This window comes from Cebidichthys violaceus, unplaced genomic scaffold, assembly GCF_023349555.1.
Source record: "Cebidichthys violaceus isolate CVI_PGR_0920_01 unplaced genomic scaffold, fCebVio1.0.p SCAF_23, whole genome shotgun sequence".
Classification (NCBI taxonomy): Eukaryota; Metazoa; Chordata; class Actinopteri; order Perciformes; family Stichaeidae; genus Cebidichthys; species Cebidichthys violaceus.
Window position 1 is genome coordinate 7,859,225 of NW_027176406.1, and position 25,663 is coordinate 7,884,887.

The 25,663-nt window shown below is 42.2% G+C and overlaps 2 protein-coding genes across 5 annotated transcripts in view; both read left to right on the forward strand.

Annotated features, from left to right (window-relative positions):
- The first annotated feature begins 1,023 nt into the window (after positions 1–1,023).
- srl (sarcalumenin) lies at positions 1,024–15,858 on the forward strand. 2 transcript variants are annotated; one of them, XM_068718883.1, is made up of 7 exons: positions 1,024–1,098; positions 9,126–9,227; positions 9,837–9,932; positions 10,752–10,787; positions 11,974–12,090; positions 12,670–12,903; positions 13,006–15,858. In XM_068718883.1, exons 1-7 carry the CDS (start codon positions 1,038–1,040, stop codon positions 13,815–13,817), a joined length of 1,458 nt encoding a protein of 485 aa, XP_068574984.1. In that variant the 5' UTR covers positions 1,024–1,037; the 3' UTR covers positions 13,818–15,858. The 2 variants fall into 2 exon arrangements, with proteins under 2 accessions (XP_068574984.1, XP_068574985.1); XM_068718884.1 differs by lacking the exon at positions 10,752–10,787.
- Positions 15,859–17,517: 1,659 nt separating this feature from the next.
- The window catches only part of LOC137878219 (adenylate cyclase type 9-like), a 32,513-nt gene continuing 24,367 nt past the window's right edge, over positions 17,518–25,663 (forward strand). Inside the window, exons 1-2 of one of the 3 annotated variants that reach the window (XM_068718418.1) lie at positions 17,518–19,089; positions 19,254–21,079. In XM_068718418.1, coding sequence (XP_068574519.1) covers positions 19,267–21,079 — 1,813 coding nt within the window. In that variant the 5' untranslated portion in view covers positions 17,518–19,089; positions 19,254–19,266. Of the gene's footprint in view, positions 21,080–25,663 lie in introns of all 3 variants that reach the window. The other 2 variants (XM_068718416.1, XM_068718417.1) reach the window with 2 other exon arrangements.

The following is a 25,663-nucleotide window of genomic DNA, read 5'->3' on the forward strand; positions in this document are numbered from 1 at the left end:
CAAATCATCATCCCACCACCAGTGAAGTTCCTGAGGATGATGATGAAATGAACACACTGTATTGTTTGGACACGCTTCTCGAATCATATGAGACGGACTTGCTCGAGTAAGAAACGCCTGCCATATTTGGGGATTAATTTACAGTTGAGATGTTGATTCCCGAGGAATTGTGAGATTATGTTCAGCCCAGTATGTCTGCTTGAGTGTGATAAAGCAGTAATCCGCCCAGTGTTTAGCTGTGTTAGGGTTTCTAGGTAGACTAGAGGGCCTATATCTTCCAGTCATTCCCACTCTTCAGCTCTCCCTCTCTCTCTCACGGTCTTATAAAGGATAATTTTACAAAATTTTGTTTCAGAGAAACTGGATATTTTACAGAATTTAAAATATAATATTTTGGAACTGTTAGGGGACTATTATTAAAGGAAAAGTTCAACATTCTGGGACATACATATATTCACCTTCTTGCCAAGAGTTGATGAGAAGATTGATACAAAGTTTGAAGCTGGATCAATGAGTATATTTTAGTATAAAGATTAGAAGCAGCTAACCTGGCCCTCTCCAAAGTTCAAAAATCTGCCTAAACATACACCTCTCAAGCTCACTTTAAATCACTTTGTGTCTCGTTTGTTTAATTCTTACACATATTGCTTTCAATACTCAGACTAAGTGGTATCAATCTTCTCATCTAATGGTTAGAAAGTAAAAAATCCTTCAATAGTGCTGATTTCAAGTTCAGTTTGCCTTTTATGTCCCAGTAGCATATATCTTTTAAAACATATATAACATTTTGTAAAATTGTCATCAGTGAGAAGTTGTGTGATCCAGCACTGACAAATTTATGCCAAGGCCCTGAGCTGCAACCGCTCTAAAAAGGAGAGTCAGCTGCTTGACTCCTGCAACACCTCCAACTCACAGATCTCAGCCCCTCCACCAACTGGCCATCTCTGTGCTCCGCCTCTTCTCTCTGCATGCCCTTTAACCTTCCTGCCTTGGTATATATAGTCTGTGTGACTATCACAGTTCTCCTGGCAGCCATCATGAAGGGTACAGTCTTGATCTGCTGTTTCCTCTCCCTGCTGCATTTGCAGGCCACAGCAGGTAAGACTTTTAAGAGAGCATTTGGTCAAACATCTGGCGGATTCCTCGTATTTTATGTTGGGTGGTGCATTGTGGACACGAGATACGTTTGTGTAAAATTGCTGCTGATGAATGAAATAGTGATGCGGTGTAAGTTTAGAGGCTGGTTAAATGAATGTTTAATGAAGGCTTGATTACTCTGTTAGCTTGATCATACTGTGACCCATAAGAGATTCAGAGGCTGTGATTCAGACTGTTAAAAGTAGATGGCCTAAAGAAGCTCTTGTGTCCATCGTGGAGGCAGTTTGGTCAGGAATGGCACTGTTTTCTAGAGGCAGAGTGCAATGGGGACGGTGACAGTCATGAGGACACCAGCCGAGGATAGACAGTGACAGTGACAGAGACAGAAATGTAAGCCCTTTGCAACCCAGCAGGACTATTTAAAATCTGTCTCAGTTTATAATTAAACTGTTGGCACCCAGTACAAAATGAAAGATTTGAGTGGCACTTTGTCATCTTTTTAATCATCAAAATCCCAAAACTCACTTAACACTTTTGATGCATGAACTTATCATACATTTAGGTGACTCTACAAAGGAGAGCAGTTGAGGATCATTCAAACTAGAGTTCAGGCTCTCCTGTGGACTGACAGCATGTCAGCTGTCCTAACGCATGGCACCAGCTGATGGAAAGTCTTAGTCTAACCAGGGAGAGAACAGCCATTTCTGTTCTTCTGAACTTGAATGAACATTCAAAGAAGTGATCTCTTTGCTTCATTCTTGGACTTTATTTACCACAACTTGGTTTGGAATTGTTAATCCAGACTTTTAATACCTTTAGAGGCAACATTTCATACAGGGATCGAAACAACCTCACAATACAGACGATTAGATGGCACCCATGAAGTTAAATGTCATACTGACAACATCTTCTCCCAGATTATCTATTCTAAAAATGCGGACTGGTCACTGGGTCCAGACTAGAGTGGTTGGCGTTACCCTTGTCCGTCACCCTTGTCCGTCCTTGGGGTGGCGTTTAGCTCCACAGCCCGGGCCCAGGGCTCCATATTCCACGCTGCTGTCAAGTGTCTAAGATTGGAAGGCCTCCTGAAACCCAACACTGTTCATTACAGTTCCTCCCTCCCTCTGCTCCACTCCCCTTCCCTTCTGACTCCTCACCCCTCCCAGCCCCATGCTTCCCTTTAGATACACAGCACAGCTGCTGTCACTCTGCACTGTCACAATCGCAATTTATTCCCAGCAGTTGACCTTATAGGGACATGCATTCTCCAGGCAGGAGGGGCCCGGGCTTTGGCTGCAACTCATGCCTTCATCATCGTGCATCTTTTGGTGGGCTTTGGTATTCATTTTTTTAGGCTGCATAGCGCAGGAGTTTTGAGTCCAATTCCTGCAAGTTGTGGAAAATTATGAGAATCAAGAACTCCTTGCCTCTCAGTGTGTAATCAAATGTGTTATCGATCCGTTAGATCGATACCAGGAACTCCATTTAGTAGATTTTGTGTACAGTTTGTGAGAAAAACAGCTGACACATTGACTTGGTAATCTTGATATTGTTGATGTCTTTAATTTCTGTCTCAAACAAATGTAAAGATCGAAGCAAGTTGATTACACCAATATAATTGTCTACATTTTTATACAAAGCAAGGACACCGTGACTTTGGAAATTGTAGGCAAAATAAAGGGAATCATTTTGTTATCAAAATGCATTCCTATGTGTATGGTTAGACAACATTAGGCTCTGGTGTAGCAGTGTGAACACACCTGCAGGTGTAGTAAGATAGTAAACATATCTTCCAGGCCTGGTGAGCTCATCTGACTCGGCCTCAATAATTTCCTTACAGTCATTTACCAGCAAGTGTTAAATAGCTTCCATATTTTATACCAAAGCAAGAAGCAGAGGGAACCTATGTTTTTTGGTGGTGTGAATGTGTCAATAGGTTACATGGCCAACCTGGCCCCAAGATGCTCACATGTCATCTCGGAGTAAACATAGGTTGCTATAGTAATGTTGGGTTATTTTAAGGTTGCCAGAAACCCTACACTAATCAGGTCTTGTGTGAATGGCGCTGACTGACCAATTAGAATTGAATCCATGTTCAGATTTTGATGTCATATGTGGTGTTTGAGCGTGAAAGGGGTTTTAAGAAAGATGCAAATACAATATACAATGTCATTAGTGCAAATAGAATTACAACATATTGGTAAAATGCAACACTCAGAACCCGAGAGCTGACTTTTTTTTATATACAAATATATAACAGCCTCTTTGGGACCTTGATTAGTTCTTCACACCAATGTGTTTATACTTGAGTGGTAACACTAGCCATCCTCGATACAGTAAAAACATCTTTGACCTCCTCGCTTTGTGGAAGGGAGACATGGGAATTTATAGACGCACTGTCTCCACGTGATCTCCTCTGATGGTATGTGGCATGTCTGGGACATCCCTACGCTGGCAGTAGTAGAAGGGACGCACCAGTCACACTCCACTGCCTTACAACACACCCCTTCTTAAGACAAGCCCCCACAGTCCCAAGGGCACCTGCCGTCCTCATGGCTTTTGAACAGGAAAGCAGAGATAGAGGCGTCAGATCAACACCTCAGGGTGAAGTGCCTTTGCCATTGCGCCTTCCTTTGAGCTTGTCACTCAACTAAATGTCTACTTGTCAGTGACCCCTTAGAGGACTAATACAATAAATTACTATCTGGATGTGTTTCACATAACATGGCCTGTAAGCGCCAGTGGCAACCCTAAGGTCAGTGATGTTTTTTGTTTGGTTGTTTTTTGTTAAAAACAAAATACACCAACATTTGCATCTAGAAAATAGTCTTGTCTTTCTGAAATACATGAAACTCACATGAGCTACTGAACCAGTTAACAGTAGCTCTCAGTCCATTGGCCCGTATTACACAGTCCGCTCTCAGGGATGTGGATGTTTCTGAGTCTCCAAACTGACTAAAATAGGAGCTACCAATTCTGCCCCCTCCTCTGTCCATCTTCTGACCCATTGTGTGTCTATTTTTGACTATGGGGGAGTTCTAGCTCCACAAGCTGTGCCACCTGTTGCAATCCGTGGCCTCTTCTCACCACGCCCTGCACAAGCTCTGCTGACTGCTCTCTCACCTCTGACCCTTGCTAGAGGAAAAATCATGTGCATTTCTATGGCTATAGGTTCACTTGGTATTCACTCGCTTCGTTTTTAGTGAAATGTATAAGCCACGTCCTTAACGTGTGCACGGAAATTGGTTTGTGTTTTGTAGCATTAATGCTATCTATATCCTTTGGTATTTTTCAAACCAGTGGTTATGTAAAAAGTTTCAACTCTGTTTAAATTTGAATGAAACTGATGCCTCTCTCCATGGATCTTTCCAGTGGAACCCCCTGGCCTTCAGTTAAGGTTGCCTGAATCCCCCTGTGCTCAGGATAAATCCTCTGACTGGGGATTCCAGGCCTGTCGCCCTCATCATGTTCATAATTCAATTTACCTCCACTGTGCTCCAAAGCAGAACATGATCCGGGGGTTTTATACATACACAGATATACCTAATATATACAGAGTAAGTGCATATGTCTGCAGATACATACTAGCATATAAAATGCATGTCCACATAAGAACATAATGCACATAGGGTAATCCCTGCTTGTATGTTTTGACTACATAACACTGTTTGCTTGTCTTCTTATGATTGTCTGAATTAGTTGTCAGAGCTCAAGATACATTTTTGTTTAATTTATCTCCATTTCCGCTGAATTTGCTGTGTATTTCCACATTGGATAGTGATTGGCTCCACAAAACATACACAAGAACAACTCCTATTTCAGGGAAGTACGAAGCCTTCTCCACTCAGCACAGTAAATGTGTTCATACATCTATCGATCTTAATAGTAAAGGTGGTCTTTAAAATTGAGCAAATATAGACGTTTCACACTTACAGTAGGTGATTGACCTTCCTTCTGATGATTGAATAGCCTCCACACAAGGATCTATAGTTGAGGTGTGACTTGCCGCTGATGCCGTGGTAGGCTTAAATCTCCAACATTCCCACTGGATGTGCTGATGCCACCAGAATGTTTCTCCAAACTGAGGGAGGGTTGTGTGGCAACGGGCTCACTGCGGACACATGGTCCTGGGCGCAGATGTCCGGGGTTCAACTCCCCTGGCGCCTGCAGGGTTAATTTTGAACGCTGATGCAAGGCCTGCCTTCTGCAGGCAATGCTACCTCTCTGATCTTTGCAGACCTCTGTCCCAGTGCTTCCATCAGGGATTGACTGGATTGGGAGGTGTTAGCACACTCAAAGCAGTTAAGGCCCACTCAAGAGGCTTGTGTTAAAAGATACGACTCTTCTGAGTGATGAGTCAAGTTACAGAAGCTTGAGTAAGCTTTGTGTGCTGCAGGGACAGGCCTGGCACAGTGAAGATATGGGACATGTTTCTCAAAAGCCACTTCAGCCTCCAACTTGAATCATCCTTAGTGTCCTCTGAAAGCCGGCTTCTCTCAAACACTTCCTCATTGTGTAATTCATCCCATCTTGTAGTGTGTGTTCAGATGACTTCAATTCCTGCTTTGCAATGTTTCTCTTGACTCAATTTGACATACAGCCAACATGTGCCATCACGAGTGTCCGGGATTTTAAAAAATGGCAGCCATGTATCACAGATAGTGCTACAAGATGACGTCACTTACTGTTGTCTATTGGTCTAAAAAACAGTTTTGTAGCGATGTAGTGATCATCTGACCTATATTGGAGGATTTAAAAAATGCCTTTCATTGAAGATTATTGTCAATTTATTTTTAAGTTATATATCTGCTTGTTTTGACATGCATTGAGTGGAGTGGCACTCTTGCCATTATGAGCTCAGATGCATAAAAGGATGAACCCATTTTCTCTTGCATTGTTCTGGCAATAGCTGATACATCCTCGTTTCTCATCACTACATCCTACTGTACCCCTTGAAAAAACAGAGCAGTCACTGAATCATTTTAGTGATTGCAGTATTACTCATACCCTCCTTTATTCTGGCTGCTAACCTTTTGGTTTTTCTTGTTCTTGTACCGTTCAGGGAGCAACATTTAACAGGCTTATTTTTAGCAGGTTGAATCAGTGGGGCTGCGTTGTTCCTTAACCAGCAGTGTGTGTCATTGCTGCCACCCTGTAAAAGAGCAACTGTTGGGGTCTCAATTAAAGACTGAGTTGTACTGTAGGGGGTCTTTCCTAATCTTCACATCATTGTTTACCTGTGCACATACTGTACTGAAATACTCCTTTTTGCTTTCTGCGGTCTGATACGCTTTCAAATCATTTGATTGATTTAAAGTGCTTGCTGTGTTTTTCATGAATGGAGAAACTTTCTTTCTCTGCTTTATTGACCCCAGTCCATTTCATTGAACGAGAATATATTTCTACCCTAAATACCTGTGGTTCATTAATACAATCAAAACAGTTTTCTTCAGGCTTGTAAACTCAAAGGACAGGAGATTTAGCTTGTCATTTGATGCCCCATCAGTTTTGCCCAAAGCAGAATGCCATTCTGACTTCTGTCCAGAAACACTAGAAGTCATTGACCTCATGCCTCATGGTCGGTGGCTGCACTCCAGGTAAGGGTGCAGGATGCCATGACAGTGCCGCCCTCTCATTATTTACAATATATACATTTATCTAGACAAAAATCCATAAGCTTTAGCATTAATTTAGTACCATGGCTGAAGACTTAGAAATGTGCAGGAGGTCAGCGATGAGGTTATTTTTATGATACATACATATATTAATAGGTGGCATACGTTAAGCAGATATTTGACAAAACTGTCCCTTTGATTATATACCATTTATAATATACCAAATGTTAGCATTAATGAGAATCAATCAAAGTGGAGAAAACCATGTCATCATACGTTATTCCTTTGTTATGATATATTTGGTTCTGACTCCAGAAAACTACAATTTCTTAACATCTCTCTCATCAAAACATGGTTAGTACACAAATGTACAATAAGGTAGGATTTGAAAGGACTTGTGAATTTGGATCAGATGCTGAGAGGGACATAATGGAGTGTGTACATGACTTAAAGCTGTCACATCTAAGCAAGTCAATATTCTGTAACAGAACAAAGTGACTGAAGGGAGACTGTATCTGACTGCAGTGTACATAAAATGATTGCCGTATCATCCCTCAGGTATAAGATGTCTATGAAATTATATTTTACCTTCCCACACCAAGTGCTTCTGCTTCACACCAGTCAATTTTTGATTGGTGATAAGTACTGCAGGCATGACCATCCAGCTGAGATCAGAGGGTCGTGCCCTGGGCAACAGCGCCAACTTTTCAAACTTTCTCATCCTCCAAACATGCAAATCTCTTAATCCGAACATACAATATTATTCGTTTTCAGTCTGCAATGTTTTGCAGTTTTTTGTCATATTTATGTCAACGAGAGGTGTGCAGCTGAGGAATTTAGATCAAACTTTTGAGTTGAGCACTATAGCACTACATTTTATCTGTTTTTTGAATTTAGCAGCTTTAACATTAAGTCAGTGACTGATTTTAAACAATGTTAATAGGTTTCCTGTGCCAGTAAACTAAATTTAACTGGGCTCTGCTGACAGGAAGTATGCAGATGATGTGTTTATATAACAAGATCAATATTCAGATTATGCCATGTGTTTTAGTCTGATTTACAATTGAATGACTGCAATTAATCACCCCTACAACTGCTACTATCGGATTTAAAATTCCAGTAACAAGCTGTAAATACCTTTTAAAATTCACTAACAACTTTATTAAGGTAGTGTCTGGTAGCTAGAATTCAAAGGCCTTCAGGGACATGAAGGTATGAGCCAGGAAGACTTCCCCACTCCTCCTATATATAGCTCATAGCCGTAGCAGGTTTGTCTGAAGCCGGACTGTGTGGGAGGGGTTACAAGGAGGCCTGTTCTGAGGCCTGGACACACAAGGACAGGCCTGACAGTGCGATAGGTCTGTGATAGGTGGGTAAATATAGAAGAGAAAAGACACAGGATTGCACATCATTGTCTCATAGTGTAGCCTATATTACTTATGGGAACACTCAGTCCAGCTCTGAGTTCTCCTCCCAGTCCATAATGAAACTGGGGAAGTCCCCCTCTCTCTCTCTCTCTCTCTCTCTCTTGCTGTTGCTATAAAGCCCATGGCGATGCCAAACAAACGTCTATGTTTATTTACAGCATTTGCTTTCTAAATTAAGAACTGATTGTACTAACAGCTGAGATCTGAGCAGGCCGATATGTTCCAAAGAGATATTAGATCATATCATGCTTATTTTATGCACATTTATATTAAAACTGATGGATTTGTAGGCTAGAGCGCACACAGGGTGAATTTAGGTCTTGTTCCCAATGGATGATTGAATTTCCCTGTCAGCAGGAAAAGGACATTGTAAAGGATGTGTGCCACAGTGTAATCACCAACAATTTTCAGTCCAGTTAGCGGTAATTGGGCATTGCAGCTGGCAATGCATTATTATTCATGCATAGCAAGTTATCATCATTCAGGTTTTGCAATTAACAAAAAAAAAAAGGGACAGAAAGGTACATGATAATGAAGATAGAGCAAAAAAGACAATGTTAAGAGGCATTCGGTGTGTTTGTGGCTGCAGATGAAATCAAAGCTCAGGTTGGAAACATCTGACAGCTCAAATATCTGCTGTGTCTGAAGTTGCTATTAGCATCTAATGCAAAGTTGTCACCCAGTGCTTATTATCATTTATCTGTGTCACACTTAAATTCCCAGCAGTGGTGACACTTATTGAGACAGAGGATGTATTGACTGACGTGCATCCAGGAAAAGCTGCACCGTTGGTCTTTATTGAACATTTTATTGAACATGTATAACTGGCTGCCATCAGCCCTAGTAAGAGCCTCATAATGAAACTGTCACTTGATTGGTTTGCACCTCGGTCCACTTCCATTATTCATGTTATCAGATCATTAAGCACATACACTGATAACTTTAACAAAGTTACATTTTGTTAATTTCTTTTTTTCTTTTACAGAGGATGAAGAAGGAGATGATTTCATCTCCGTCCTCAGGGACAGATCTCACATCGACGAGACGCTGCGGCTTGCAACTGAGGAAAAATCAGGAGACTATGCAGGTGAGATCAAAGATTCATTAGAAGTGTTTTTATAAAGCTTCATGCTCGCTTATACTGTATCTGACAAATTGAAGTTACCTCAGTGAAGTATGTCAGGCAGTTGAATACTGTGTTATCCTTTGAATCTCACTCCCTGATTTCCTTTCAGCTTTCATATGTATTCCTCAACTTTGACATTTGTTTTGCAACGCAAAGTAAAATACAACAATAACACAATAAGAGAACAAACAAAATATATATTTTTTTTACTTATCTATAATTATTGCCATTTCCTGTGAAGTACGGGGGAGTTTTACCCTTTTCAGGCCTCTAAAAAGTAAATAACTGTAACAATCTAAAACTCACCAGTTTTCAGAATGGAACAGCTTGCAACTCATCAATATGTGACACATGCGTCAAATGGTCTTAAGTAGGCACTGCGCCATTTTAGGAGTCAATAGGCAGAACTATTATTACCAGTAAATGTAATGGTAAAGTCAAATTTTACAAAATTGGACTTTTATTTCCCTCCTTCTTTTCCATCATGGCCTAAATAATTGTCACCCGTGCCTCTTTTTAGATCTCTAACATCGTTATAATATTTTCCCCTCTCTTATCTTGTTCCTTCAGCGGCTATACAGCGGTTGCGGAACATCTACCACTCATCCATCAAGCCGATGGAGCAGGCCTACAAGTACAATGAGCTGAGGCAGCACGAGATCTCAGGTATCACAGGAGCTTTGGCTACGTCTGCACTTTGGTCTGATGTGTGGGTTTCTCTGTTTGGGTTGCTTTGGTGACTGATTTGTTGACTTGTTTGTACAAACACATCATCCTCACACCATCAACCGATACAACAGAAGGATCTTTTTTCCATTCTAGGGGATTTCATCGTATGTCACTTGTTTTTTTTTTTGGTGGGGGGCTCTCAGACTCACTGTTATGTGAGGGTACTATTGTTTTACTTGTATGAGTACGTTTAGAGGTAGAAATAGTAACAACATATCTTATGTAGTCATTATCTCTCCATTCATGCTACTTCAAAATATTTCTTCCCCTTTTCTTCTATTCATTGACATACTTTTTGAAATGATTTTTAAATGAGTGTGTACTGTTTCTTCACTGTAAGCTCAACACTCAGCTGCACACTGAACTGCCAAGAACAAACTCTACTTTCCCACAATGAAATAAAGCTCGCCCTCTTGTGGCTTTTTAGGCTTAGCATGCTTGCAAACAAATATCACTTGTATCATGCTTCTAATTGAAAATAAAAATAAATAAATAAATAAAACGGACAAAAGATTCACCTTATCCCTCGACTACAAAAATGCATACCATCCATTTGTAGACGGACATGTTTGACACATCAGGTCAAATATGGGACTAGATTCCCACCCATTCATGCACATTGTTACTCTACCCCTCCCTGTTGCTACTAGAGACCTCACACCCTCACTCCTCACTCTCCTCCACCTCCCATTCCCTTCGCCTCTCTCTACTCCACCCTCTCCTGTCCCCATCCCCTTCGATCCCCTCATCTAACAGCCTACCCTGGACGAACCCTGGGGGACTCATCCGCAGGTTGGTGTGGGCGGGGCTTACCCGTGCATGGCACTGCCTGAAGTGCTCAGCCCCTTACGTTCCCCCTTCATTTGTCCTCATACATGTGTGAGCCACTTAGATTAATAAATACTGCACTGCTATGTGTGGGTCACACATTTCAAGCATGTTTCACTTTGGGTGACACCCAGGTGTACCAGCCCAGATTGGGGCCTAGTCAAAGTGATCCATAGGTGAAAGGTTCAACCCAGAGCAAAATGGATTTACTCTTTCTTGATTTACTCGTTCAGAATTTCAACCAAAGCTCCATCATTTAAATTCCATATTAAAGAAGTAAAAGGGAAGAAATGTAAATTAAACAAGTTTTAGAATTTTTAAGATTGATAGTGTATTTACAGAGAGAACAAGCATTAAGTTGCGTAGGGTATAAATGTAAAATATAGAGGGGGTTGCATGTGCAGTTCTGGCTTTAGCAAAGAACACATAGGTGTGAGACACTGGTGGGAGAGGATGGTCAGTGTTCGGCTTGTAGGGAATTGACTGACTTTTTGTCAAACTTTGGTATTTTTTTTTATTTCAAAGCCAGTAGATTTAGAGGTGTTTTGATGAGGACGTTTTCTCTTTGTTCTTCTTTTTTTTTTGTTCTTTTGATATTTGTATCCTCATCGTCTTTTGAATTCATTCATCTTTGAACCAGTAGGTTAAAACAGAACTTGACTGCACCCTACCACCCCAACACCATGTCCACTCACAACACACATGCTCTGCTTGCTCTGAAAGTCTTGCACTGCGGAGTCAATGCCACTGCTTTGACGTGTGTCACTGAGTTATGGCTGTAGCACTTTGTTGAGATTTTTCTTATGCTACTAAACAAGCATAACAGCTTCGACACGTCTTTCTTTGCCCATCTGTCTTTTTATTTGCTTTCTTAGTCTTACAAAACTTTTCTCTGCGCTGCTCATTGAGAGTGACAGTACTATCCTGACGTGCCTCTACTGTAACAACACATTTTGGATGGATTGTATTTTGGTTAAACTATCTTCATGAGGATAATGGAGAATGTTGCAAGCATTGGCTTCTTTTGGCAACATGAACAGTTCTTGCGCCTTTTCTTCTCAGCCGCAAATAAAATCCCAGCATAACTGGTTAGCTCGTAATTTTTTATGTAAATAAATTTTAACCACTGTTGTCTCTCCTTGCCCAACAGATGGAGAGATTACCTCCAAGCCCATGGTGCTGTTCCTGGGACCCTGGAGTGTAGGAAAGTCCTCTATGATCAATTACCTCCTGGGCATGAACGACAGCCCCTATCAGCTCTACACAGGCATGTTACACAGATTTCCTTCTTGTTGTTTCTTTCTTTTTTTGAACTATAATTTAATGAGGATAAAGTAACCCTTAAATGTCGTCATAAATCTACAGGACTATTAGAGAGGCAGCTGCTTTATCTAAAAGTTACAGGATTGAGTATGTCAGTGCAAGAATGCATAGTGGTTATCAAGTAGGCATTCAGCATCACAGAGGTTTTGTTGAATTAGATCCAAGACTTAACAATGATCTCTGACAATTTAGTACCGCTACTCAATATATTTACATATATATATATATATATGTAAATATATATATATATATATATATATATATATATATATATATATATATATATATATATATGTGTGTGTGTGTAATGTTAATGATGTTGTTCCATAACTGCTGGATTTGTGAATTTGCAAAGGTGATGATATGACAACATCAAGAAAATAATTTATTGCAGGTTTAAACATTTCCCCTGTGAATACACATCATGGGATTTTCTTTCTCTAACATGTTTCCGAATCTGTTCCTCTTCTTGGTACTACCCCTGTTAATTTCTCCCTCTTGTTTTCCACAAATGTGTCTTCAGGAGCGGAGCCTACTACCTCTGAGTTCACTGTAATTATGCACGGGGAGAAGATCCGCTCTGTTGAGGGTATTGTCATGGCAGCAGACAGCTCTCGGTCCTTCTCTCCCTTGGAGAAGTTTGGCCAAAACTTCTTGGAAAAACTGGTCGGTATTGAGATGCCCCACAAGCTGCTGGAACGCGTGACTTTTGTGGACACACCAGGAATCATTGAGAACCGGAAACAGCAGGAGAGAGGTAAAACAGAGTTTGCAGGTTTTCACAAATCACAATTCAAATACGAAGCAGCTGGCCGCAACTCAGTATTCAGTGATTTATTTATTCTCTTCTTCTGTCCAGGCTATCCCTTCAACGATGTTTGCCAGTGGTTCATTGACCGCGCTGACCTGATCTTCGTGGTGTTTGACCCCACCAAGCTGGACGTTGGCCTCGAGCTGGAGATGCTCTTCCGGCAGTTAAAGGGTCGCGAATCCCAGATCCGCATCATCCTAAACAAGGCTGACAACCTGGCCACCCAGGACTTAATGAGAGTCTACGGAGCGCTCTTTTGGAGCTTAGCTCCCCTCATCAATGTGACTGAACCCCCTCGCGTCTACGTCAGCTCCTTCTGGCCATATGATTATGCACCTGATACCAGCCGTGAGCTCTTCAAGCGAGAGGAGATCTCCCTCCTGGAAGATCTGAACCAGGTGATTGAAAACCGCATGGAGAACAAAATCGCCTTCATCCGCCAGCATGGCATCCGCGTACGTATCCACGGCCTGCTGGTAGACCGCTACGTCCAGACCTTTAAAGAGAAGATGAGCTTCTTCAGTGACCCTGAACTAGTCTTCAAGGAGATTGTGGACGACCCAGACAAGTTCTACATTTTCAAATCCATCCTAGCCAAGACCAACGTCAGCAAGTTTGACCTGCCCAACCGCGATGCTTACCGTGACTTCTTTGGCATCAACCCGATCACCAACTTCAAGCCCTTGACGGCTCAGTGCTCCTACATGGGAGGCTGTCTGCTGGAGAAGATTGAGAGGGCAATCACCAATGAGCTGCCTGCTCTTCTGAGCAGCATTAACTCTGGGAAGCAGCCTGGCCTGTCCTCCTGCGAGACAACTGGCTGTGGTGAAAAGCCAAAGAATCGCTACCGGAAGAACTGAGGGAAACAAAATAACTTGAGTGGGGAAAGTAAGAAGAGAAAGGGTCTGGTGGAAGCCAACCTTGCTTTTGTCAGAACGCCTGTATTGTTGAGGAGACAGAGGAGAATTGTGTTTGTTTTTTTTCCTCAGGAGAATATTGGGAGGTGTATTTAGGGAATATGGGAATGATGCAGATAGAGGGAGGGAAGGGTCATTGTTTGATAAGGCAGCTTAAGGACACAAGTGCTGAAGAAATGAGAACATGCCACTGATCACTGAGTTTTGTTAAAATACATGCTCTCCTCTTTTCCTTGCACAATCACTTTGGACTGTCTGGGATTTGGGGGTTGGGAAAGTAATGATGTGAAGAAACACAGAAATGAAAAAAGTAAGATCAAATAAAAAATTTAAATCCTGAGACTGAAAACAGTCAAATACCAGCTCCCTTGTATGTGAATAAAATGGGAAAAAGTAGAAACAGGACTTGCAAATTTGTGTTGTAAAATCTTGAGAATTGCATTGCAGAAAGTCAATTCCATAAGCTTCAGAAGCTGATTTTGAAGTAGCCTTTTTGTGGGTGCTAAGCCTTTATGTTTGTCATCCAAACCTTTGCTTTTGACATAGATTAACTTTAACATTGCATGTCAGATTTCATTTAACAGATGCATGCATGTCCTGCTAATATAAAGTTTAAGTAATATTTCCTCTGTGTAACTGAAGCATGAACCAACCCTGCCATGCAACAAATAAGGCCGTTTTTCGTTTTGTTTTATATGCTCATCAGTCCTGGTTGTTGACAACCTTTGAAATGAGCACTGTGATGGAAGCAGAGGTCAGGGTTCAAGGGTCAGAGTCTTCAGAAAAGGGTGGGTATGTTCATTCTGCTTCACTTCTTAACTGTTCTTACTGTTTCTGTCTTCGTCTATAAATTTTGTCTTTGGCAGAAATTCAATACTGTGTTATGATTTTTTTTTTTTCTTCTTGAACAATAAGCTTCCAGGCTTTTTTTTTTGCTGAACGACCATAAAAAATAATGCATGAAGAATGTGTTGGATTACAGCTATCATTTCTTCTGCAGGATAGAAAGCTATTTATTGATTTGTATGTGAAAACTTTGTAAATGGGCATTGAAGTAGGCTGTGTATGTGTACTGAACACCAACTGCTATACAATCTTACTACCCCTGCAAGATTGTTATTTCCCAGCTTACGAAAAGTGGGCTAAAAGTAAAGGTAAAGTGGAGGACTCATGAGTTGACCCCTGACCTCTGTGGAAAGAAGGAAGAACTGAATACTGACCTTTACACCCACAACAATTTTGCAGTGATACATGTCATAGCTGCAAAGTCATATGTAAGCCTACCTCAATGAACTTCCCAGAAGTGTGGCATGGTTAAATTGCTTTAAATAGTTTGACATTTTGGATAGGCTTCACTTCCAACACAGGGATATTTCTTGTGCAGTAACTTCGTCACCATGGGTGAAAGTGGTGTCAATCTACCAAAATGTCAAACAATCCTCAATGGATGGATAAGTAGTAGGCCTTGGTTTCCAAAAAGTTAACTCATGGATAAATGCACTTCCAGTTCCCTCTGTGTCCTCCCTCTCTAACCCCATTGTGAAGAGTGTTTACCCAACTAAAATCTGAAACATAGCTAATTTAAAAAAAAATGAAACTAACAAACACACACATTGCTTAATTTTCTGTTTATTTGAGTGTGAGTGCTCCACTGGATGTTAGTACGTTTACACTGCAGATCCAGAAGATGCCCACTAGAGAGTGCTGTGTAAAAGTGTAAAAAGTCATACAGACCACGAACACTCATCATGGCAACCATTTATAGTGATAGAGTGATAGCGTGGGCTAATTACATTGTGTGGTTGTGCTTTTGGTATATCTCAGCATTAATCATCTTAATTTACCGGTGAATTAGATCTGGAATGGATGTGTGTCCCATTTAAGTAGTTTTGGATTCACTTTTTTGTTTTGCTATCAAATTTAAATTAATCTTGGCCCAACTTTGGAAGCTTGATGATAAAGAATAAAGATTACTGGTTGACTAGCTAGTGAAACTTTGTGGTTATTGTGATAAAACTATCAATCCTTAATCAGAGAGACTCAAAAAAGAAAACAGACAGATCAAAACTTGTACCAAACTGATTTTCTTCACTATCTCTGTTTCTCTCCTTCTTGCTTGGCCTACAGCTCTTTATCACAACTCAGTTCCTTGTTTCTTTTGTCTGAAGGTTCAATCTCTCATTTTTGGATTTACAATGATTTTGGGAGTTTTACCCTGTAGCTGCAATGCACCAACAGTTTGTCATGACTGGAAGTGGGGAGGGGACTGTGTGTGTGTGTGGTAGATGGAGTTTGTATTTCTGGGTGTGAGACCCCGAGACACACTGACTTAAACCTGCATGTGTTTCTCTGTGAGTGTATTTACACTCTTCCACAAACATTATTTTGCATAGATCCAGAGGAGACTGCAAATGGAAAATAAAATGAATAAGTGCTCAAACACTCTTAGGCATAGACCAAAGCCAATTGCCATTAATGCACACACCCCAAGGCTTTTTTTTTGTGTGTGTACACAATATTTGATACACAATGACCTGAACAAAATACTACTTTATGTACACGTTTTCAAAACAGACAAACACGTTGGCATCAACAAATGCACAGATCATATACAATAAACACGTAGCATGAATGGAAATCCTTTTTAAGAAATCCTGTCATCTTGCAAGAAGGCATCCACTGTCCCTCTTGGGGATCTTCTCAATATACCGTTCAAGTGTGAAGCCACAGTGCTGACTACAGAGGGCTGTTCTTTAATATTTCTCTCAGCTCACTGATTTGAGAATAAAGCATTAGGTTTTTTCAAGTTCTACTAGACTGTGCTGCACATATATACTGTAGGATTATATTGTCTCATCCCTGAAAAGTCACCGTATTTTATCATGTTTATGGTGCTGAAATATTGCAGTGTGCATTAACATTAATGTAATCCAATATTCCTGTTACATTTGAGTGTCTAGAGCAGTTTCGTGACCTTGTATTTAGGATACTTTGTCTCCTGTGGCTTCAATAAAATTCAATTCCATAATTTTATTCCATTTCCCTCAAAAGAGAGCTCTTAACTTTCCTCTGTTGTCATCCCGAGGCAGATGTTTGCATCCATACAAAATGAAGCCGAGTTTATTCTAATTGTAAAGGGCAGTGGTAAACACGAGAAGGTGGAGGGGGTGCGCTCATTGCGGTCAAAACAAGACGTCCCCACCCTTCTCTACAGTGCGCGCTCGTTACCTTTCACGCTTTCTACCAAGCGCGTGCACGTACCTCGCCTGTACCCCTCCCCTCCTATCAATAGTCAGTCCTTTCTTTCCTCAGCTCGCCAAACACACAGCAGCATCAAGTCAAATGTAACTACCAAAACGGAAGCACATCATTATTTCTTTCAAAACAAATTACTTTGAGTTTCACTTTTTGGGTTGAGGATCACATATTTTAGAGCCTTTTCCTTAGTCTGGCAATGTATGGCTGAAGTTTGAAAACTTATTAAGAGGACGATTGACAACACTAGTACGGCTGCAATGTCAAACGCACGCGTGATTTTATTTTGAAAGAAAAAGGCGGAAGTCATCTATATTTTGTTTTTGCGTGCTTCACACATACACACACACACACACACACACACACACACACACACGCATACAAAATACTTGCGGCTGGACGGCTGTCAGCGCACAGAAGATGGTGGCGGCTGCTGCCACTGCGATGCCCACTGCGCCTGGATAGCACGCACAACAGATTTCATGCAAGTGTCGACGCCGCTGCAGCGCACACACACTGGTCAAATAACGGAGATAAGACAATCTCACTTCACAATCTGGACGATGCAGGGAATGAAGAGACTGGACGATGCAGCAGCCCTAAGCCATTATTTGTCTTGGGTATAAGTGGAATTCTTTGAAGGTATGGATGTATTCTCTAGTGTATCCCGTGCAATTCAATTCGAGTGGCTGGATCACGGCAGCGCTCAGCCTTGACCTGTGGGACTCTTGGTGTGGGGGGGCGTGGAGCGGAGGTGGAGACCTTTTAATTAGCCCGACTCCCTCCGGGCTTTCGTCGTCTGCCATTTAGAAGGGGTCTGAGCTGCCGTAGTCAAAGTTTACTTCAGAGTAAAAAAAAAAGACAATACTTCATGTAGACTGCTCAGGGCTGCATTTTCTTTTTTTTCAACCGTCTGGGTGACAGATAATACAGCCAGGAACCGGCATAGTCAGAATATCTGGACAATTTTCTTGAGGCGCACTGTGACGATGAATTGGCGACATTTGGTGTGACTGTGGAGACCAAAGCAATACCGATCAACGCTGATCCAAGACCGGCTGGTGCATAGCCCTGGAGGAGCGCGTTTACACACGGGTCACTGACAGCTAAGCTCTTGCAATAAAACAGTTAATCGGGTGTTTTCTGCGCACCACGTCTCATGCATTTGTCTCCTGCGGACCTCTGTGCACACGATCCCTTGTGTTTTTGGAGACGCAGCGGTGGCGGAGACTCCCGACTAGAAAGTCAGGAAAGGACGGGGCTCCGTCCATGGAAATAGTCGCGATTAGGCCCTGCAGCATGAGCGTGTGGGTATAAATAAAAGCGCTGATGGCAGTTTTTGCGCTCAGGTTCCTATTATCTGGAGTTGATGTGCGTCTTAAGTTCAAAGCTGACTTTTTGTATCAAGACGGGAAACAGCATGTCAAGTCAAAGCAAACACAGAGGAGGATGCGTTTTGGATGAAGTTTTGTAGAGTTGTCAACAAAACGTGGTGAAGGTATATCAGTAGTTGAACTGAGAGGAACAGAAAACTGAGAATGACATGCACCAGTTATGAAAGTATATTGACTGAAGCGGGCTCTTCATCACAACAAGACATTTGAACCGCATTTGATATTCCACACGCAGTTGCGACATCTCAAGGACCCATTGCTTCACTTCTTTGGCATTTCTTTTAAAACTTTCCCGGTTTCGCACATTCTTTTGTAATTCTCAGAGTTTTCCTAAATACATTTCCAATGAGTGATGCAGTGTGTAGGCAGCTGAGTAGGTTTGGACAGGAACCGAGAAAGCATCGAGTGAACCTTGCAGTCTCAAGTGCGCCAAAACAGACGGGAACGTAGAGGAATGCAGGGACTGACGTCAAAAGGGGCAATAATGAGCTTTTCAAAACCTTTGAAAGGTCTGCTGGCGTTTCTACAGCCACTACACTGCTAACTGAGTGGAATTTCCTCAAAAGGTTTTTGTTTGTGCTCACCTTTTTAGTTGTTGTTTTTTTACTTTTAAGAGTAAACGATCATTGCCCTAGTTATACAGCCTCCCCAGACTTTGCCCTACTTCTTTATCAACTTTATCTTTGCAATAACTGTCCTTTCTGCATCATTTTTGATTTTTTTCTGATAGATTTAAAAGCAACATGGCATCCCCCCAACATCAACAACTGCTGCCTCGCAACACAGAAGTGAGCTGTGACTCAAGTGGAGATGGAGGCGTCTCAGTGAGGATTGGCAGTGGTGTCAAACACAAGCATGGAGGCGGGCCGCTGGGTTCAATTGGGGGAGGCTTCATGGGGGGATCCAAGCACTGCAAGTACAGCATTTCCTCCAGCTGCAGCTCCGGAGAGTCCGGAGCCAAGAGGCCCGTGGTCAAGAGCAATCGCGCACAGAAGAAGATGCCTCAGCTTTTTGAGAGATCTGCTGGTCATTTCTGGGACCCAAAGTTTGACTCTTCAATCCTGGAGGAAGCCTGTAGGGAACGGTGCTTCCCTCAAACCCAGCGGCGCTTCCGCTATGTGCTCTTTTACCTGGTTGCCGCTGCCCTCCTCTGGGGATTATACTTTGCTGCCAACCCTTCCCGCTGTGACAGGACTGCCTTTCTCCTTCCCACCGCGTCCTTCCTCCTTTTCTGCCTCCTTCTCTTCCTCTTAACTTTTACTAAGCTCTACTCTCACTGCTACAACCAAGCATCTCTGCTGCTCATCATTGTAACCTTCACCCTGACCCTGGCCCCCCAGATTCAGACATCAAGCTTCAGGGACCCGGAGACTCCCACACCTGCACTCGATGTGGAAGAGTTCAGTGGCATGGGACCCACATACAACCTGTCTTATGACAAACCCCTGGGAGGTAACACCTGGTCCCCTTGTCTGTCTCCTGTTGGCACCTTCTCCCTCTGTATTGAGGTTCTTCTGCTGCTATACAGTGTTCTCCATGTTCGTCTCTATGCTTCTGTTTTGCTTGGGTTTCTCTACTCTGTCTTTTTTGAGAGTTTGGGCTGGCTGCATCTCACCCAGGCAGGGGAAAGCTGGGGCTTAGCCTCTCAATCAGACTGGGATACGTTATGTTGGCTTGGCCCAGCCAAAGCTCTGCTTCACCTCTGTGCCCACGCTATCGGCATCCACCTATTCATCATGTCTGAGGTGCGGTCACGCAGCACCTTCCTTAAGGTGGGACAAGCTATCATGCATGGCAAAGATCTGGAGGTGGAGAAAGCCTTGAAGGAGCGAATGATCCACTCTGTCATGCCCAGACTTGTGGCTGATGAACTGATGAAGCAGGGAGACGAGGAGATAGGTGATAATTCTGTCAAACGATACTCCACCAGCGGTGCAGCAGCTGTCATCTCCAGCCCTAAAAGCAATAAACGCAAGAAAACCTCCATCCCTCGTGGCCATATTATCTTCAGACCCTTCAACATGAAACGGATGGAGCCTGTCAGCATCCTCTTTGCAGACATTGTGGGTTTCACAAAAATGTCTGCCAACAAATCTGCTCATGCCCTCGTCGGGCTTCTAAATGACTTATTTGGACGTTTTGATCGACTTTGTGAGCTCACTGGCTGTGAAAAGATCAGTACTCTGGGAGACTGTTACTACTGTGTGGCTGGTTGTCCTGAACCAAGACCAGACCATGCCTATTGCTGCGTGGAGATGGGCCTGGGCATGATTCAGGCTATTGAACAGTTCTGCCAGGAGAAGAGGGAGATGGTCAACATGAGGGTGGGTGTCCACACTGGCACTATACTGTGTGGTATCCTGGGCATGAAACGCTTCAAGTTTGATGTTTGGTCGAACGATGTCAATCTGGCCAACCTAATGGAGCAGCTGGGAGTGGCTGGAAAGGTCCACCTATCACAGGCCACTGCCAACTTCCTGGATGATCGCTACCAGCATGAAGATGGACAAGTCATTGAGAGAATAGGACAGAGTGTGGTGGCTGACCAACTCAAAGGTAGGTGCTTCGTGAATGTATGGCTTACGTATATGTCTCTGCCAAGTAGAGATGTAGTTAGTTGAGTACATTTTGCTGTCTTTTACCAGACTTTGTTTGTTGAATTCCTAACAAGAATAATAGAACTCCAAAGTCAGGTTCCTACAAATTGACTGCAACATTGAGACTTAATGCTGCAAGTGTTCTCGCATGAGCCCACACACTTTTCTAGGCATTCTGAGGTGCTTAAGTTAATGTCCTGTCATGCCTTTCTGCCAGACCTACAAGAAATGTGCCAGCCTATGCCAGCATATTTGCAGTTTAACCCCCCCCCCCCCTGCAAGATCAACACTGGGTTTTAGCATCATGTAACCTTTACAGATGGGCTAGCAAGGGTTGGAGTCTGTGCCCTCTGTGGTGTTGGTATTAAGTGACTGTATCACAGACGGACGCCATCTTCTTTCCCATCCTCCCCTCCACCCTGTCTATTCCTACTCTTTGTTCTCTTGTTCAATTACATTGCCTTCTAGACGTCCTCAATGTGTCCTGTTCTCTTAACCTTACTGTGAACCCCAGGGATGGCTTTACAACTTAATGCAACTGTCACCTTCTCTAATAGAGATTTGCCTGCAGCTTTATATTCAACCCTCTATCTTATCCTCTCTTTTATTTGCCTCTAAACTTCTTGACTGCAGCTTTTATTTGATACATCAATGCAAATCGCCCCAGTGTAACTAAATGTTGGCTTAATGGCTCTTTTCATCATTCAAGGCTGACTGAAACATTATCAGCCAGTGTAAGTGAAGCGGCAGTGTCTGACTAAGGTAGTGCAAATGGTGTCCCCCCCCCCCTTTGCATTAGCATTTCAGGTTTATTTTTGTTTCATTAGATGCTGAAATGTACTTCCTTGGAGGCTGCATGTCTGATTTTGTACAGAGCAGGCATGGATTAATATGAACTGGTAATTCATGCAATTTGTATGTGCACATTAATAATTTGTGTGCAAAAGCTACCAAAACATGTTATTCCTGCAGGACTCTGCACAGATTTCCATTATTTTGGCCTAGAAGTAAATGCTGTGACCTGTCAAGGAACAAGATGGAGCCTCTTGTTTACCAGCACGCAGGAGTGATTTATGGGCCTGCATTTTCCCCTCATCTGTTAGATTAATGAGTGACTACCACTCTTGCTCTTGTCCTTCTGCATTATATTGTGAGGATAAATGTGTTACCCACAGTGTTATCACCACACCTCACCTCCTCCTCTTTCTCCTCAACTTCTTTCTTACCTCCATCATGTATTGAGTTCCCCTCTTCAGATTTATCCTCTCCCTCTAGATCTGCTGTGCCAGTGAGAGTCCTTGCTGTCAGGACAGAGTTGTGATCCAGTGCTGTAAAATTCCCTCCACGGTGTTGCTCATTCTGTGTTAATCACTTGGAATTGCAGCCAGGCATGGATCCTGGCTGGGGCTGGTCCCTGTTGTCTGACACTGAAGTAAATTGCTCTGACTGAGGCCCTGATTGCTGTGCAGCTCTCCTCTATGTAGTTTTGATGTCCTTTTTGAGACAGTGGGATGTTTCACTTTCTCACATATAGTTTTTGGCTTATGAGTGATTTTGCAGTTCCATTATAACTTCAGGCTGAGGCTTTAGCGTCAAGTGTTTTTTTTGTCTCATCCTATAGGTGCACATGTTTAAAAGTTTATACTTATTTTTCGCTTCCCACTGTGATTATAAGCTATTTATGGCTCATTGTAGCAGAGGTTCACATGGGGTGCAACCCATGCGGTCAGCTGAGTGTTGCAGCTGCATCCTGTTGGCTCCTCAGCACTGACCCAAGGCCTGTGGGTTTAGTAAGATATGGAGATGTTGTGGCTCTGTTCACATCCCACTGGGTGATAGCTGGTGTTTGAGGTTAAGTAAGACAGTTTGACAAGATAGTTTTGAGGCTCTAATTAATGATTATTTTAATATTTTCACTATCACTTAATCTGAATTTGTGATTTTTCTGATAAATGTATTAATTGTTTAGTCTGTTTGCTTGATATAAGATTTAATCAATATCAAATTGGTTGATTCATTGTCTGATGATTAACAAATTAATTATTTCAGCACTAGTTGGCTTAAAGAGTAACAGAAAATCTGCAAATTGTTTACCCTTTTTGCTTATTTTTTTATATAAAACATAGAAAAGCAACAAACCCTCACGGTGGAGATGCTGGAAGTAGAGAATCTTTGGTATTTTTGCTTAAAAAATAAAATAATCGCGGTACATCGCAGACGCATTTCAGATATCTAGCATGCTTAACATCTGGGTCTGTTGGGGAGTTTGTTGAAAGAGAGCACAATACATAGGTTGAGGGGAAACCTGGCGGAGGGGTCGCCTTGCCTGTTGTTGTTGTTGTTGTTGTGGCACCTAGGGTGTTGGATATTTTCATGAACAAACATAACGCATAACATAGTGACTGATCTTATAAGGGAAATAGTAAAGACATCAGAACAGTACGGAGATCTGAAGACTTGGTTAGACATGGTTAGTTACAGCTCTGTCTTTAACCACAGCACAGCCTGTTTTGAAGGATGCACTGAGATAATCTGGGTGTGTTTGTCTCTATTATGGGCTGCATGTGAGGCCAGACGTTGTGATTTTTTCCTTTCTGGAAGTGGAAGCTTTGTTTCCATGGAAAGTACCAGTCTATGTCTTTCCTTATGTGCTTAATGTAGAATGATGGCTCCTGCTGAAGATTATCCCTTCAGAGGAGACTGTGAGTTTGGTCCTATTATCTCTTTGCTGATGACAGAATCCCCACAGAGAGACAGAGGTGGTTCTTCTCTCTTTCAAGCCTTTGTTTCCAGGGGAAATTAAATTGTTTGTGTGCTGATGTTGTTGAAGGGCTGTGTGTGTTACAATACAACTGGAGGAAATGTAGTTATTAGAGTCGTTACCAGTTCTTGCTTGAGTGTGTAACAGTACAGCACTGTTAAATATCCCAGCTGCTTCAATTATCTTTGACTACGATGCCAAGACTGCTTTCTGTGTCTGAGTAGGAGGCATTAAATCATCTAGAATTGCCATTTTTTTTAAATATAAAAATGTATTGTTCAGCCACAACTTTACTGTTCTGGTTCACTCTCACCGCTCTCTCATATCGTTGCAACAGCTGGATGTGTAAATAAGCAACTGTTTGCTGACAAGTTTGCTATAAGTGACAATATGTCATTGCTGTGTTCACAACTTGTTTCCACTGGCCCAAAGTGGACCAAATAAATTGCAGTTTTTAAACACTCGTCATGCTTTTGAGAGTTTTCCTGTTTTGCATGCATCTTCCTTCCTCCCACCTGCTGTGAATTATTCAGCCCCTCGCTGTAATGCAGTGTGAATGAGTGAAAACGTATTAGAAATAACCCAAATGTACACTAGCTCCACTTTGATGATCTAAAAAACATTTGGATTAATATGAGCTTCTGACAGCTATAATTGCACAGCCCCTTTCTACTGTACTAATTACGTACTGGGTTCTCAGTAATCCGCTGCCTCAAGGTAAGGCATGTTCTCAGATTCCATTTGAAATTGTGAGTATGACCTTTTCTAACTTAACTGCTGAGCGAAGCTGTGCCAGGCGGCTACGTACAGTATATCCCATCCTGACCTCCTCTCTCGCCTCTTTGCCCTGCGAGAGATTTATAATAAAGCAAGACTGTGTAATCTCCTTGGCTAAAGTGATTAATGTTAGTAATTCTCCATCATCATATCTTCCCACACTGGCCTGGTGTTATACCGACCCTAGGAACACACCAGCCACCTGCCAGCCAGTTGTTGTGTATCACAGCAAATAATATTGATTGCCTATAATGAGACTGTCATGGCTGTGCTTATTTATGATGAGGCAACAAGAGAGGGTTTCATGTCATGTGGATAGTAAAGAGAATCAACAAAGACCAGAGGTGGTGCTGGCTTTATAACGGAAGATAATTTGTATTCTGGTCCACAATGTGAATTTATCCCAATTCCTTGCCCACCTTTAAATCTTCAGAATGATAAGTGATTAGCTACATTAGGACTGATTTAAGCACAGTACAGAATGTAGCTGCAAATAGTCCTTGTGATGAATGTTCGGTGCTCTGCCCCTATTACTTCATGATCTGCAGCAGGTATGGTTAATGGAGCCATTTGTATTTTTGGGGAGACTCGCATGCATATACACAGACTCGCACTCACACATCCCGTACCCTGTGAATGATATTCCATTGGAATGTACTGTCATACAGCAAAGTGTTCAGTATTCGCCTGAGGCTCAGTGGAGAATAACTTATAATGGCTGCTGCCTCTGACCTTGAAAAACGATAAATGAGGCTGCTTTTGAGTTTACACTTAAAGACGCAGGGATGGAGGAAAGTGAGAGAACTAGACAGGGAAAGTAGATGAACTGCCCTTAACTGTGGTCCAATTCTGCTGGTTGTGGCACTAGAGAGCAGAACCGCAGCAGCGTTGCCTAACCACCATTACATTAAGCCATTATGTAACTGGACCTCAGCATTGAGCTCTAGTGTGAACCACAATCAGAGAAAGGGAGGCTGTACACATTTAAGCCTTTGGATTTTACAC

Coding starts and splice junctions, on each gene's coding strand:
- srl (XM_068718883.1), top strand. CDS start 1,038: ATGAAGGGTACAGTCTTGATCTGCTGTTTCCTCTCCCTGCTGCATTTG. Junction 1,099..9,125: donor GCATTTGCAGGCCACAGCAG/GTAAGACTTTTA, acceptor TTTCTTTTACAG/AGGATGAAGAAGGAGATGAT. Junction 9,933..10,751: donor GAGGCAGCACGAGATCTCAG/GTATCACAGGAG, acceptor CTCATCTAACAG/CCTACCCTGGACGAACCCTG.